The following is a 15,491-nucleotide window of genomic DNA, read 5'->3' as shown; positions in this document are numbered from 1 at the left end:
GAAGAGCACAGACATAGGTGGCGTTTTCTTTGTGTTTGCACAGATTCATCAGTCATCCAGTCTGAAATTGCAGGACATAATTATTGTAAAGCAGGTGTAACATTATAGATATGTACAGTATTGTGCAAAAGTCTTGAGCTGCCCCTCATTTCCTTATATTTTGCTTCCAAGGAGTCGGACTTTCTCTTCATTTATTAAAGTGGTCTTGAGCAGTAGTTCTCCAGGCTTTCTGAAGGTCCTTTAAAGTTTTCTTTCTACATCGACTATGACTCATTTTCAGTCCACTCCTTGCACCTGACTGTTTCCATTTGTTTTGTTAAACCACTTAACACTGACCTATGAATTATTCAAACATTAAAAAGGCACCAAACTCAAGGGATGAACTTGTGTTATATCTACACATAAGAGACGGGCATCCATGGGAGAGTTCCAAGGAGAAAACCACTGATGATCAAAAACAACACAAAGGCTCGTTTCACATTTGCCAAAAAACATCTTGATGATCTCCAAGACTTCTGGGAAAATATTATGATTAGATAAAAGTTGAACTCTCTGAATGATTTGTGTCCTGTTACACTCACCTGAGGACCACTTAAAGAAACAACAAGAAAGCTGCCTAAGAGAGTTCAGACTGTGTAGAAGAATAAAGGTGGTCATACCAAATATTGACTTTCAAGCACATTAGAACTGTGCAAACTTTGTTTAGCCTTATATAATTCTATATATGTTTGCATGTTTTAGGAAATCAGTGGACCCATTTTCTATTTTTTCCTAGCAAAACAGAAAGAAAAGACCTTGCTAAAGACCTTGTACAGTACTGTAGCTGAAACAAATCACATGTTTCTATTATAATGGCGCAACAATCCATTTGTATGGGTAGGTTTCTGAAAATGCAATTCTAAGCAAAAATGATGTTCCCCTTCTTAGGCTGACATTTGCTGACTCAAATTTTGTGCCAGTCATGCTATTATTGGAAGAAATATGGGGGCTAAAAAGAGTGCTTAAAACAGTATCTGTTGCTATTATGGGCCAGTCTTTTACTTCTCATGGATAAGTTCTGTTGTTAAAGCCAGAAAATATAGTATATGCAAAATACAATACACCCCGCTCTGTAAAATTCTTATACATGCTAGGTCTCTAAATTAAAGTCTAAATGTATAATATGTTTAAATGCTTTAGATTGAAGCTGACTGGTTCCTGCTTCATGTTGTTTTAAGTGGTGCTGAATTCAGCTGATTGCAATTTGATGAACAAAAGAAAAAAAAAAAAGATCTCTACTTCTTTGTGCTGCAGTCACTGTTACAGTTAGGCAACATTTGCATGGCTGACAGCAGCTATAAGTGATCAGGGAGTGTACGCACATTCCCAGCTTTCCATCTTCCTTCCCTCCTTTTCTTCCCTGCCATCTGCTCCTGTCTCACTCCTCCTCCCCTGCCACACTTTCTTATTCACATTCCATCGCCTGATACCCTCTCCACTCTGGTTCTCACTCTTATGTAATCGCTCACTGGCTCGCTTACACGCACCTTATGTTTTCATTTTACTTTCCCCACTTTTTTTTGTCCTCTCCCTCATTTCTTCAACACGTCACTCATTATTTCTTCGCTTTCTTTTCCCAATTTGTTAACCACCGTCTTCCCTCCGTGTCAGCTCATCATCTCTACAGTAAATACAAAGAAAATTTCCATGAAAGTTCATACCACAGTGGGTACATCGGTATATGCTCAGTTGGCACAGACGCTGCACACACGTTTGTAATGTCGTGCAAAGCCATGTATGTGCTTGGCCTGTGCATGCCCTGTGTGTGTGTGCAGAATAGGGTGACTGTCCTCAGGGCAGCTCTCCACACCAGAACAGAGCAGAACAGCAGCTGACCAGCTGTCCCCCTCGCAGCTAGCAGCATGTTGTCTCTTCTCTCTATGTACCAGTGTGTTCATCCTTCCTTCCTCTACCTTTCTTTACCTTTACCTCTCACCGTCTTATTCTTTCTTCCCTTTGCTCTCACTCTTTCACACATTGTTCTGGAAAAAAAATATTGTTCTGACCCAACTGTACACTGGATACTTCCTTATTTTCCACAGAGCTGTTAGTTTCTCCACTCCAAGGCTTTGTTTCTCATTATCAAACACACACACACACACACACACACACACACACACACACACACACACACACACACACACACACACACACACACAGACACACACACACACCTCTCATTGACAAAATCTTCCATCCTCTCGCTTTCATTTAGTGTTCATCCTCCTTTCTTCTTCTGTCACGGTGATGCTAACACTAATTTAGACCTCTCTTAATCTCATACAATGATTATCTCCTGTAATACATTCAAAAACTACACATACTAACACTAATGTAACACCCTTTCTGAATGGAGGAAGTAATGATGCTTTTCGAGCTAAATACACACACACACAACAGGTGACTGTATTGCTTGCAGGATTGGAAAGAGATGCTACATATTACTGGAAAAATAATATCAATTGAAAAGGCCGGTAACATTTAGATTAAGATTATTAAGATCTAAGTTTCACTTCTGCTGACTGTAATTGGTGTGATCTGTGCAAGCAGCTTGCAGAGCATGTCTAAATGTTGTAAACCTTATTCTCATAAACCTGCACAGCTCTGTTTTGTGTTCAGTACGTTAATATTAAGTGGGTTTGGTAAACAAACTCCCTTTGCTCCACTTGCATTGTAAATCATGATAACAGTTGCTTTTGAACCCCCCCCCCCCATATGCTCTGATTATATCAGATCCTGAGATTGTTTTGTCAGATATCACAATCCAAGCATGTTTTTTTTTAACTGTAGCAAGGTGACTTCAATGATATTTGAAAGTTCAGGCGATTTTAAGTGGAGTTACGTGCTGTAGGTGCTTCACTGGGATTATGTTAGAGAAAAAGCAAAAAGGTAGAAAAGAAGACAAACCAAATCCAAAGAGGGGTTTCAAGAAATCTTCACGTCATCACTTTTTTTTCTAATTTAAATCAGTTTCACATGTTTAGTCTCATTTGGTTTGGAAGGCAGCTCAGGATATTACCATTAAACGCCTACGATGATGCTTTGAGACAGGGCGTAGACTTTGTTATATTTTATTCATTACTGAAACTGTAGTGAGGAGAATCTTTAGACATTAACAGTGGACCATTACTATTAAGTACCCATTGTTATTTATAGCACATCGCTGCAGTTTTCAGATAGTTTTATTAACATTAATGTGAAGAACTCTTTCTCAGATGCAGTCTTATTGAAAACTGAAGCATCGGTGCAGAACAACTGTGGTCTATTACTGGCAAACTACGCTTCTATACTGCACCATAATCCTGACTTTTTATTGCTGAATCCTATAATACATGTTACAATACTGTGGTTTTTTTTTTTTTAATAGCACAGTGTTGCTATAATAAATTAAAGAAGTGACAGCAGTTTCTTGTTCTTTTCCCTGCGCAATATCAGCTGTCATTGGTAACCCCGCAGGAACTCTTTACTCTGCACTTTCACTCATTCAATCATTGAAAACAGACCGTGATACTCCTCTCCCCCTCCCCTTCCTCTTTCCTTTCAAATATAGCAGCCTTTCACTTTACATCTTGACACTTTTATGTCTTACTTCATGACTTATATGGTATTAAAACTATAGCTGTATTGAAAATGAGGAAGCGTAGAGGAGAAAACATGATTTAGCTGGATTAGCATTGTATTCAGGTGCACTCTGACAGTACCGCCACAATACATCAGTGCTGAAGCTTCACCGAACAGCAGATGGATCCAGTTGAGGCCCAGATGCATCTCTCCGGATCAGCGTCAGGTCTTTGGAGGATTTTTTCCTTTTTTCATTTTCCTCAGTTTTTTTTAAAGACACGCTGCACACCATGTCAAGAGTGAAAGAAATGGGGGCACACTGTATTATTTTACATTATTCTAATTACAAATTATTATAATAAGGTGCTATTAAACAAAGTGCGTAAAGAAACATTTTTAAATTGTTTGTTTTTTCTAAGTTGTCTGTTATATGTAGATATGATATTGGTTCATGTCTTGATTTAAGTGTCTTTTTTATAACTGTATGATTCGTAGGTCAGTGTTAACTGGTTTAACAATAAAAAACAAAAATAATTTCTCATTATTGAAAACGTAACCAGTGTCCAAAGAAAACTGTCACAGTGTGCGGAAGCGGACTGTGTGGAGTGTGAATAATGGACCTAAACGCAGACACAATGGAACGTGGAACGTACCTCGAATTAACAGAAGGCGAGCCGTTTAATAAGGCTGATAAAAAGGTACAAACAAAGGGCAAGGCACACTCATGCAAAACTAAATATTAACCTAAACTGGGTGAACTAAAATACAACATGAAAAACCCTGACATGAAGATGAAGATGAAAGTGAACAAACCTGGACATGAATACATGAGACCTGGAAAAATGGTGTGAAACAACAGATGACCTGACAAGGAATGAATGAAAACACACAGACTAAATACACACAGGAGGTGATAAGGGGAAGTGGAAACACATGGGGAAACAGCAGACTGAAATGAACATAATTACATGACAGGGGAAGCGAAACTAAACACAATGAACATGGGACAGCAGACCTCTTCAAAATAAAACAGGAAACATAATGACTTGCAGACATGACAACACACGAAGGGCGAGGGAGACTTAAACACAGAGGGTCAAGACACAAGGGGAATCTAAGAAACAATGAATGAAAAATAACGGCAACCTAGGCATAATAGAAATGAACTTAGAAAACCTAATGAGCCTAAACATAAACCATAAGCATCAAAATATATTAAAACTGAAAATGCTAGGTCTAATGACCCAGGATCGTGACGAAAGCCTGCAAAAGAAGTTCAGAGAGCCTGGAGAAATCACAAGAAAGTCAGACTCCTTGGAAGCAAAATATAAAGAATTTGGGGGTGGCTCGAGACTTTTTTCACAGTAGTTTATTTATTTATTTATTGTGTCAAGTTTAAATTTCTGTCAAAGTTCAAAATCTGCAGTTCCACGCAAATATAAATGTTGACACAGGATTTTGTTAGTTGTGCAAGTTGATATGTGAGTATAGTAAGCGCACTACAGCAAAGGTCACAAAACGGTTATAGTGGAGCCCACAGGGGACAAAATAGCTGTCGAGTTATTTCACTCTGGAGCAAAGTGATAGACCCACTCAATGAATCAACATTACAGACTGCTGTCATTGCTAAAATGTTTCAATGGCTGGATACAGATGAGATTCTAATGAATTTGATTAGATTTGATTACAAATAAACTCTGTCTGTGTGAGTACTTCTTGAGTGTGAATTTGACTCTTTATAACACAGTGAAAAGGAGCAGATTGAATAATATTGGAATGAAAAGCTCTATTAATGTTCCACAAAATTCAAACCATGAAACAAAATAGCTTTATTATACATGAAAGCTCTTTTACTCAAACTTCCAGTAATTTCTTATGAATTTTCACACCTCTGTTAAGCATCCGGTCCCAGTTTCTCCTCTCTCTCTGTCTTTGTCGCTGTCCCTGTCTAAGTGGCCGGGAGGATTAAAAGTGTTTAATTAAGAGGTGATTATGTGACAGCTGACCCAGCAGGATCAGGAAGGCTTTATTTTATTGTACCCCATTCTAGATGATATACACCATGTCTCCATATGTCTGTGCTTACTTCACACCTCTCTTTCCTTCCCCTTGTTAGCTTGCTGTCTAATTTAAACTCTGATTCACTGGTTTGTCCTTTTTCCTAAATGATTTCTCACTCCCTTAAGAGTCAACCACTCTGGGTTGATTTGAAAGTGTGTGCTTTGTTACCAGTTAGCAAAAACACTCAGAAAACAGTTAAAACTGAGACCAGTGCAATACGCGAAGTTAAACACTGGTGCTGTACATATTGTATGTGTATTTGTTATTCCTTGATAATCAAATGATGTTTTAAATGCTGCTAAAACATGTGGTGCTGTGCGTGATGTTGCACACATGAAATATTAAAAGAGTGTGGCTAATATGAGCGGGCTAATGTCAAAATGCCTGTGTAGATGTTTGACATCCCTTTTGTCGTGTGGTTTAAAGTTGGTTTACGCTCACACCTGCACTGTTTCTTTAGGTCATTTAGTTGGTTGTATGGTTGTATTTATCTCACAGGTTACATAAAAGAAGATTGATATCAGTACAGAAGTACCTTATAAACCTGGATTGTTTTAAAAATAGCAAAAAGGGGCAAATTGTCTTGTTACTAAAAGAAATCCAAGTCCATGAGAAAGTGGACCTACTGCTTACAGGATTTATGATCTTAATAGATGCTGTCTTGATGCCTTTATAGTCTTGATCACTGGTTTAAGACAGCATGATGTCCACTTTTTAAATTCGGATCTCATTTAGATTAAAATATAAATATTAGAGTCCACAAAACCAGTAGGTGTTGTCAAGGTGATCCAGTGCTTTCCTGTATTTGTGTTTGTTCATTTGATTGTCTCTCCTTGTGTTAGAGTACAGTGACAGAAGGAGACGATGATGACAGAATAAAGCTGAGAGTTAATAAGCACAGTATGTGGTGAAAAAGCTGGCTAAAACTTGTTTACATCAGTGGTGGGAAGATGAAAGTAAAGGGAGAAGTCCCACTAATTCCCCTTTGTAGCTGTGTGGATGAATATTGCCCCTATAGTTTGTGAGAGAAACAAACAGACTTTTACTCTGAAATGCAAATAATTGACGGGAACTAGAGCAGAGAGGAACATCTGGGACATCCTATAGATGCTTTTACATCCAATGAAGCAGCTATCATTAGTGAGTCGTGTTTATTATCATCATATGGCTTCACATCTGCCTCTGGTGCAAAACTACACGATAGAGAGCCAACCTGGATATAAATACAACTGGATAAAAAGGCAACTTTTTCTCTTTGCGTTCGACAGTGAGAGCAGAACCGTGAGCCAACAGGGACCTTTGTCCTTTAAACACACCATCAGTCTTGTCACAAATGAGCCCTCAGGAAATATGTCCACTAATTTAGGTCTCAACCCACTGAAGAAGCAGAGGGTTATATTAAGCATGTATACCGTGTGTGTGTGTGTGTGTGTGTACGGTGTGTGTGTGTACGGTGTGTGTGTGTGTGTGTGTGTGTGTGTGTGTGTGATCCAAGTGTCTAGAGAAGAAGGCAGACAGATGGGTCACACAATTTTCCCTCTGTGGGTCTGGAGCTGGAACAGCTAATTAAATCTTAATTAAATATGACCTGTCTGTCCCTGCACGTCCCCGCCCATGAAAGACATGTATGTGTTTATGTGTGTCTTTTCTTGTTCACTAGTTTGAAATTAAGAGCAGCACAGAAATGTAAACGTGTGTGCATATCTGTATAATTATGCTTCCATGAACTTTGTGCTTAAATGTTGAACTTCAGTGTCTCCTGAGCTTGTTGTGTGTTTGAGGGTGATGAGTGCCACAGTCAGTGTTAAACTTTGTTCAAATCCTTCCAGTTGATCCAGCCCCTTGTTTCTGAATCTCCTGGACATACTTGTAATTTAGAGGGAACTTGTCAGGCAATATACTTGAATAGCAATGATTAGCTAAAAAAAGGATAAAATTTGAATAAAAAATCTGATCGATCTAGATATACTGTATGGATCTGGACACAACATAACAAGTCCTCCATAAAGATTTTATTATTTTGTGCACACGATTGCATAATTGAAAAAGAAGTGCAAACATACTATGCTCATTTCCACCTCTGTGTTAGTTGTAGTTAGAAGCTTTGCACTGTTCATGGTTCAGAATAATCCACATTTAGTTTATCCACTGGCTGAAACAGTTTCTGTTACCTGATTGGCTGACCCTTGCTGTTGAACAGCAGTCAGAGGAGGACTAAGCTTCCCTGAAGATTTCTGGTCTTTTTGACATTATGCAGAGCCAGAGGCACTGCTTGCCACCAGGCAAACAACTTGGGGCCCCAGGTCAATACGGGAGACCCTGAGGGCTGACAAACTTCAAACTTCAGCAAAGGCAATGTGCAAAGTTTACAATGACAGTAGGAGAGACCTGACCTCACTAAGGGGACTTTGCCTGACTCCACTCACTCTGTTTGCAAGTGGCAAACCTAGTTCAGTTTAAACAAACCTAATGACAATGATGAAAGAGTTATACTTCAGGGAGAGAAAAAAAGTAGAAAAAGGTAAAAGAGGAGAAAAGAAATCACAGTTTTGCTATCCCGCATGATGCTGTGTGGGTTCTCTGTTATTATTTGCTATTTATTTCTTCAGTATGTTACATCATGTTTATCTTTTGTTCATTGTCTGTGTTTGTTTTAAAATGTGCATGTGAGGATGAAATAACCTTACTTGCTGTAGAAAAAAATCTACCTAGAGTACAAATAAAGCAACCTAGCCTAGCCTAACCTAGCCCAAATAGTGAGTGGAGCAGATAATAATGATTAAATTAATGCTAAATAACTAAATGCTGCAAGTCTAGTCTTAACTATGGGAGAAAGACAGGATGTAATAATGCAACTTCCACTAGAATCACATTATTTCATGTAGATTATTCTGGCATTTAGCATTAGTTAAGTTAGCTAGCCGAGCAGGAAGTGTGTTCAGCTCTGCTAGCTGGAGTATGACCAAACTGAGCATGCTCATCCAGGAGTCAGAGACACGATACCAGCAATCCACTTGTTACTGTAGCTAGCTAGCTACACTTGCTGGCAAGCAGCATTAACACTTCATAACCAGTCAGTGTGGTTTAGGTATTATTGCCAAAAAAACTAATGTCTCTGCCATTTCTATTATAATGTGTTGCCTATCAACTTTTATTATTTCTGGTGTCAGATAATTTATAACAAAGTAGTGATGACGGTGGGAGGGATTTTTGCCCCGGGTCCCAACAAACCCTAGAATCACCACTGTGCAGAGCCAAATTTAGCGAAAACTGAAGTCTGAAGCCAGAATTTTTATCTTAGCTTCCAGACTTTAGCAATTACAGAAATTCTCATCTCATTATTTAAAACTATGGCCATATTTATTATTTGCATCCACTATTGTAAGTGAAAAAAAAACTTCAGTGTTTTAGTAGTTAATTCTTTGGGGTCTCCATCTGGTAATGAAATCGTAACACTAAATCAATAGTAACTTAAAGTGTGTACAAATCTTTAAAACAAAGTAAATCTAGAAATTACAGCTAAATAGTTAAAAATTGAATTGGTGAAAATTTTAGCTAGCGTTAAGAGTTCGGTAGTGCCATGTTATCATGTTATCAGCCATGTTCTGTCAGCTCAGTTTGCTTGTATGGTAACTCATACATGCCAAAAAACAAAACTTGCCGTTGTTGGAGCGCAGTGCTCTGGCAGAGATGCCGTTTGTGCCTATAGGATGATGAACACCAGTACCATCCACTGCTCCGCCCTCCCCGGGTTGCTTCAGAAGCTCTGTCAAAGTCCTGGAGGGAAGAAGAAAAACAACATTTACACACTTTGAGCATCCTGCACACAATCTGAGACAGTAGACAAACAAATTGTCTAACGAGCTTTCACAAGTGCACTCACGCACATCCACAAAAAGGGAAGAAGAGAGGAGAAAAGTGTGATATGAGGCAAAGATAGAAGAAGGAGAGAGAGAGAGAGAGCGCTGAAACAAAGAGGACCAGAGGGAGAATGTTTGAAAGATTGCTTAGCTGGGACTGTCAGAAAAATAATAAAAATTGGAAAAAAAACAAAACAAAACATGGATGTGCATATAATATGAACTGCCATTTTTTTTTTTAAAGTAGCAAAACAACTTTATCTCAACAGCTTTACCTGCGGATAAAGATTATTTACATCAATAAAACACAAAATGCTCTGAATTCAATTCAAGACAGTGGAAGTGAAGATAAAAAGGATGAGTCTCTGGTTGTTTGCCAGCTGGGAGCGTCAATCATTTATAAGAAATAAGACAGCTTCCCCTCTTGCTGTCTTTTACTGTTTGATGCCTTTGAACAAGTTCTGATGCCGCTTGAAAACTGGAACACGGGCAGGAAAAGGCCTGCAGATTTAACTCTTTGGGAGCACGCAGAACTTCAGCTGCAAACAAGGACTTGGACTGAGTGTTATATCTGATGCACAGTATGACGTTACTCTACTTTAAATGTTTTAAAGACACTGGATAATGGCCATGTTGGTGTACTACATCGTGGGGGTACTTCCTTACTTGCTTTAGGACGTACTGTATGTAAAAATTGTGGAAATGCACAGCTGATTTGGAAAAAACCATCTTGAGTCAGCTATGACAGCCAGGGCTTCGTGTATACTACTGTTTATAGGGTTTACATGCAGTATATTATATGTGAAGACTGTTCTCAGTAGTGTGCATACATTTAATTCATTAAAAATGCTAAGCCTAACCAGATTCTAAATATCCCACTTCTAACTTTAACTTAAATTAATGGACCTTATGTGATGTAATGTCTGCAAGAATGAGAGTTTTACAGGTTTAGTCCAGAATAAGTCACATGGAACAAACAGGCTGAAAGAGCTAAGCAAAGATTTTTGGAGAAGCAATGGCAGAGAAGATGGAAAAATGACGGAGAAGATGGAAAATGTTGGTTTCAAAACTACGATTACTGCCCCGCTTGATCACTGTTTAATTGCTAAAATCCACTATTTGCTTTTAATAAGGCCAAAGAAAAAGAAACACTCACTGAATTATACACTATGCCACTGCTGACTTAGGAGTCTATAATTGGTTCTTACAAACCTTCTAGTGTTTTGTGTACATGACAGGAGAAAGCGCGCCATCAACGTGTCGTTTTTGACGAGGAAATTACTGTGACATAGTCAACAAATCAGCTGTGACCTCAGAGCTGCTTTCAAAAGACCCATAAATATTTCCTCACTGTTAATCTCACTGTTGAAACCTTCACACAGCCTCCCAAAATGCATTAAAGCAATTGTCTTTTTATTAGCCTGCTGTGAAATGGTTGCCTGTGGTCATGAGAGCAGTGAGCATGAAAACATTAACATCAGCACAATATAGTGCAATCAAACACAATACACGTGCAAGAGGCAATGAACGCACCCAGCTTTGTGTGTCTTTGCGGGTCATTCAAACTCAATTCATCAAATTTAAATTCTAATAATTAAAAAAGGAAACTCTTATGTGACAGTCACATGGAAAGATGCACTTCTTAATAGGAATTATGCAAAATTTTAATGTCTACTATTAATTTTCTGAAAAAAACAAAACATTATAAAGACTACACTCTACAAGTTTTTCATGCATCATTTTTGTGGCCATTTTGAAATTCCATTATCCAGAAGATTTACTTAGTTCTATGAATCTGAATTGAGCAGTTGACACAGATTGGTGGATGCTTAAAGTCCCTGAAATACTTGTTTGATCTCTGGTAGCAGATTTGGAGGCCTGTAGAAATATTATATAAAGCAGCTTTACATATACAGTACACATAATGTTCTTTAAAATCAATTCAAATGAGATATAAAAGCTTCAATATAAACAAATTATTCTCAGGCAAATCTCAGATGGTCAGGTGGAAAGTGTCTGGTGAACTGACCTGTTGTATAAAATGCTTTTAGTGCTCAACCATAGTAGAAAAACATTATATTAGAAGGAGGCTATTCTCCATTTATCATTTACATGGAGTGATGACTGTGTTTATGCTTTTTTCCTGCTTTTTTTGTTTATCTGGTCCTCCATTATTACTGTGACCTGTGTCTTATTTCTTTATTCACTGTACATGTATATGCAGTATATCAGTCTTATAACTAGTAGCCTACAGGTACTTACCTGCCTGTTTGAATTTAAACATTACTGTCGCTTGGGCTTGACAACTGTCCCGTTTTAGCCAGGATGTCCTCGTCTAATGAGTAAAATTGGTTCGTCCCTTATCCTAACTTAAATATTCCTTTTATATTGACCATTACCTGGACGAGTACTTGTGTCACAGCCCTCAGTGACAGCCTGTCATGTGCACCAGATGTGAGGAGTAATACGTCATTTGTGAAAATATGGTGCGGTTTGGTCTGTGTAGCATAATAACCAGGGTACCCATTTACAGTATTTTATTTAAATATTTTTTCTTTTTTGCTTATTTTTCAAAGGAAATGCCTTATTGATTGTTTTAAATGAGGTATTGATTTTACTGAATACCAACATTTTACTGCATTTTTATTATAAAAATATGAACATACAGTACATATTTGTATTATGCCCAGCTGGTTGTGCATTGTGCTTCTGGCATGCCACAGTGTCCTTCATTTGATAGCTAAAAAGTTGGCAACCCTACTGTCACTGGTTGTTCTTAGCAAACCGTGCACTTACCAGCAACAACATTTGCAATGTTGGCTGTGATTGTGGTGCTAGCTACGGCATTTTAAGAACATTTGCAACGTGTTGTGAATGTAAATTCATTTACACGAAAACCTAATTAATGCTACAGCACATAAAGTGTGTTGCTTTGCCTGAAGAAAATCTGCTGTTAGCTCGCTAGCATTATCAGTGCTAATGTTCCTTCAAATGGATGAAAAGTGTTTGCTGCTATCAGAAGAGAGGGAAACTGAGGACTGAGAGCAGTAAGCATGGAGCATTCACGCTCTTGGGCACTTGACAGAGAGAACACGCTTATGTACTCAAAAGAGAATTTCAAAGTATAGAAGTAATAGCAAAAGTCTTTAATAACAAGCGATAGAGTTTAGTTATTCCTTTAGAATTTGTATCCTGTTTGTCCTTTCACATTTACTTTGGTTGAATGTTTTACTGATTTTTTCTTACCGGATTTTTTAATTCAACCCAACTTCTTTGCCAGACTTTGTGAAACTCTAGTCAGTTTTATTCTGTTTGTTTAAACATCCTGACTCAGTGTCCGGTGTCCCGACTTTGATCCCGAATCCTTTATGAGACTTAGCATAAAATTAGCTATACTGTAGCTTTTTATTATCTGACACTTGACATTATGTTGTAACTGTACTGATAAAATTTGTGGCTCGGTAGTTTTGTTTTTTCTTTTGGAAGTTTGCGGTCTGTTGGAGTGAGTCAACAGTCACCAGTAATGTTGATTCTTGATCTGATTCTGCCATGCAGTGAACATCTATAAAACTGATATTCTAGTCCTACATCTTTCCCTTGAGGAAATACATTCTTCACTTTTCTGTTTATTTATCTTAAGCAAAATCTATTTCAATCAAACAAAAATACTAACTTCACAAAAATGTGATCTAAATTGAAATCTATTCATTAGCTTTTAATATGCAAATCACCCTAAAAACTTGCTCTTCACCTTTGATGTTTCACAGACTTTAGCCAATCACAGGACTCTCAGGACCAGACCAGATGAGACTATAGAATAATATGACAGATATGCCAGATAAGCATTTAAAGCAGTATGTTGTGGTGGCTTAACAGGTTAGATGGAGTCCTTGAGCCTTGAACAGCATGGCTTAAATCTCAAATGTTGTTTGGTGGGAGGAGCTTAGAACAGAGAGGTGAGAGCTGTCAATTTTTACATTTTGGCTTTTTTTGTGTCGTTTAAAGATGGCTGCCTACGACAGCTACTCCCAGGTGTGAATATGAAGGAAGGTGCTGCACCCAGCTCAGCAAACCTCCCCTGGATAATTTTCTAGCCGAATAACTTTTTGTTTCTTTTCTGTTTTTCTTTCTTTTTTTTTCTTTTTTTTAAAATCAAAGTCCTTGTAAGATGACAGGAAAGGCCATACAGGCAAAGTTGGAAGGTGCCCAGGAGCCAGAGGCCCTTCATTTCCCCCAAAAACCTTGAGTTTACTTTTCTAATTTCACTAATTCAACTTAGTGGAATTTCAAGTATGACACATACTCTCTGGGCTGAATGTGATTAGGTTGAGCTTACTGTCAACAAAGGAAAAAAAATGAGCAACTCAGCAGTTTTATTAGAAATTATTACTTAAATTGTCATCATTTATCATGACTATTAGCTTACACCTTTATCTCTAGCATTATTTGGTTGAAACTAGCATGGCTAAAAACACAAAGTTTGAAGTTAGAGAACAAGAATGAGATTTCCACAGGGATATTGTGTAACTGATGCCTTAAAGGGACATGGAAGCATAAGCAGTACCCACAGACTGGATGGTGTATGCCACATAATGTATCCACACATGCATCTCAATTGCCCTTTGATTCTCCGCTTGCTAGCTAATACATTTTCTCATTAATATGTGTCCACTTCCAATCCATCACTCCATTTGTCTTCCTCTTTCATCCCTCCACCCCCACTCATACTGTCTCTTGATTTTCTTCAGCCCCCTGCAGAATGCTTATGAGGGCTATTGTTGAGCACTTGTTGTTCACTGCACCCTCTATCTCCCTGGAAACATCGTCTCTTTCTTTCTGTTCTCTTCTAATTCTGTTTTATCTCCCCAACTTTCTGGGTCTGACTTTGCCCCCCCCCCCCCCCCCCTCCCCCCAACACCCGTTATCTCTCCCACATCTTTATTTTCATTGCTATGAGCCTTTTATCTCTCCCTGTATCACTTCCTCAACCCATCGTCTCTGTCTTCCTTCTCCTCGCGGCCCTCTGATTCTGCCTGTCTTGCACTCTCTCACCGTTGTGTCTGCTCTGTCTCTCAGTCTCTCACCCTTTGGCCCACTTTCTTTTCCAGCCTTTTCTTTCCCTTTAGCATCCTCAGCCCTTCCTCCCTTGCTTCTCTTCCCCTCCCTGAGGAAACTGTCACAAACTATTCCAACTTGCGATATTAGCACTCTTGAAATGAGACTGAGTGATGCGAGGACATCGGAGCTGCATATTCAGATTCACAAAAGGGCTCAAACACTGATCGCACTTTGCATTAAGGGCATAAGTTTAATTCCTGCTTCTGACTATCTCTATATTGCTGTATGAGGTACATCACAGCAGCACGGCTAGTCTGTATGCTGAGGGAAATCTGGCCCTTTCGTGATAAGTTGAAGAGCGGTAAGAGTTAACATACAGGACTTCAAACAAAACACACTGTGGGTAGATGCATGTGGGTAGGCCTACACACATGACACAGCATTAAGTACACACTATATCCTGTGCCTGCCTAAGTTTGTAATTGAATAAGAACAATTAAGGTTATTTTTCCACAGTGAGCATTTTGGAGGTTAACCAATATTCTCTGTGAAATGTGAGCTTTAAATTCCTTCATTCATTCATTTTCTAGAGCTGTGAGTCCTTCTGGAGGCATGACGTTGGTAAATGAATTTGTGTTTATATAGTGCTCTTCTACTCTTACATACACAGCCATACAGAACTTTATGCTATGAAATATACACTGTTATCTATATATATGTATATATATTATATATATATATATATATATATATATATATATATATATATATATATATATATATATATATATACACACACTATATATTCAGTCATCTGCCTTCAAACACATATGAACTTGAATAGCATCATATTTTTAATACATAGGGATTAATCTCTTGACCCCTTTGCTATTATAACTGCTACAAGTCCTC

At 38.2% G+C, this 15,491-nt stretch overlaps 1 protein-coding gene and 1 long non-coding RNA gene across 2 annotated transcripts in view; one reads left to right on the top strand and one right to left on the bottom strand.

Annotated features, from left to right (window-relative positions):
- LOC134626017 (uncharacterized) overlaps positions 1-15,491 on the top strand; it is a 141,840-nt gene that overhangs the window by 38,365 nt on the left and 87,984 nt on the right. The gene's annotated exons all lie outside the window — the stretch shown is intronic.
- Positions 1-15,491, bottom strand: part of LOC134626016 (protein shisa-8) — a 119,287-nt gene that overhangs the window by 63,834 nt on the left and 39,962 nt on the right. Inside the window, exon 3 of the mRNA XM_063471469.1 lies at positions 9,323-9,438. Coding sequence (XP_063327539.1) covers positions 9,323-9,438 — 116 coding nt within the window. The remainder of the gene's footprint in view (positions 1-9,322; positions 9,439-15,491) is intronic.

Source organism: Pelmatolapia mariae, linkage group LG4 (assembly GCF_036321145.2).
Source record: "Pelmatolapia mariae isolate MD_Pm_ZW linkage group LG4, Pm_UMD_F_2, whole genome shotgun sequence".
Lineage (NCBI taxonomy): Eukaryota > Metazoa > Chordata > Actinopteri > Cichliformes > Cichlidae > Pelmatolapia > Pelmatolapia mariae.
Note: the sequence above shows the minus strand (reverse complement) of the source record. Positions and strands in the feature narration are given on the sequence as shown.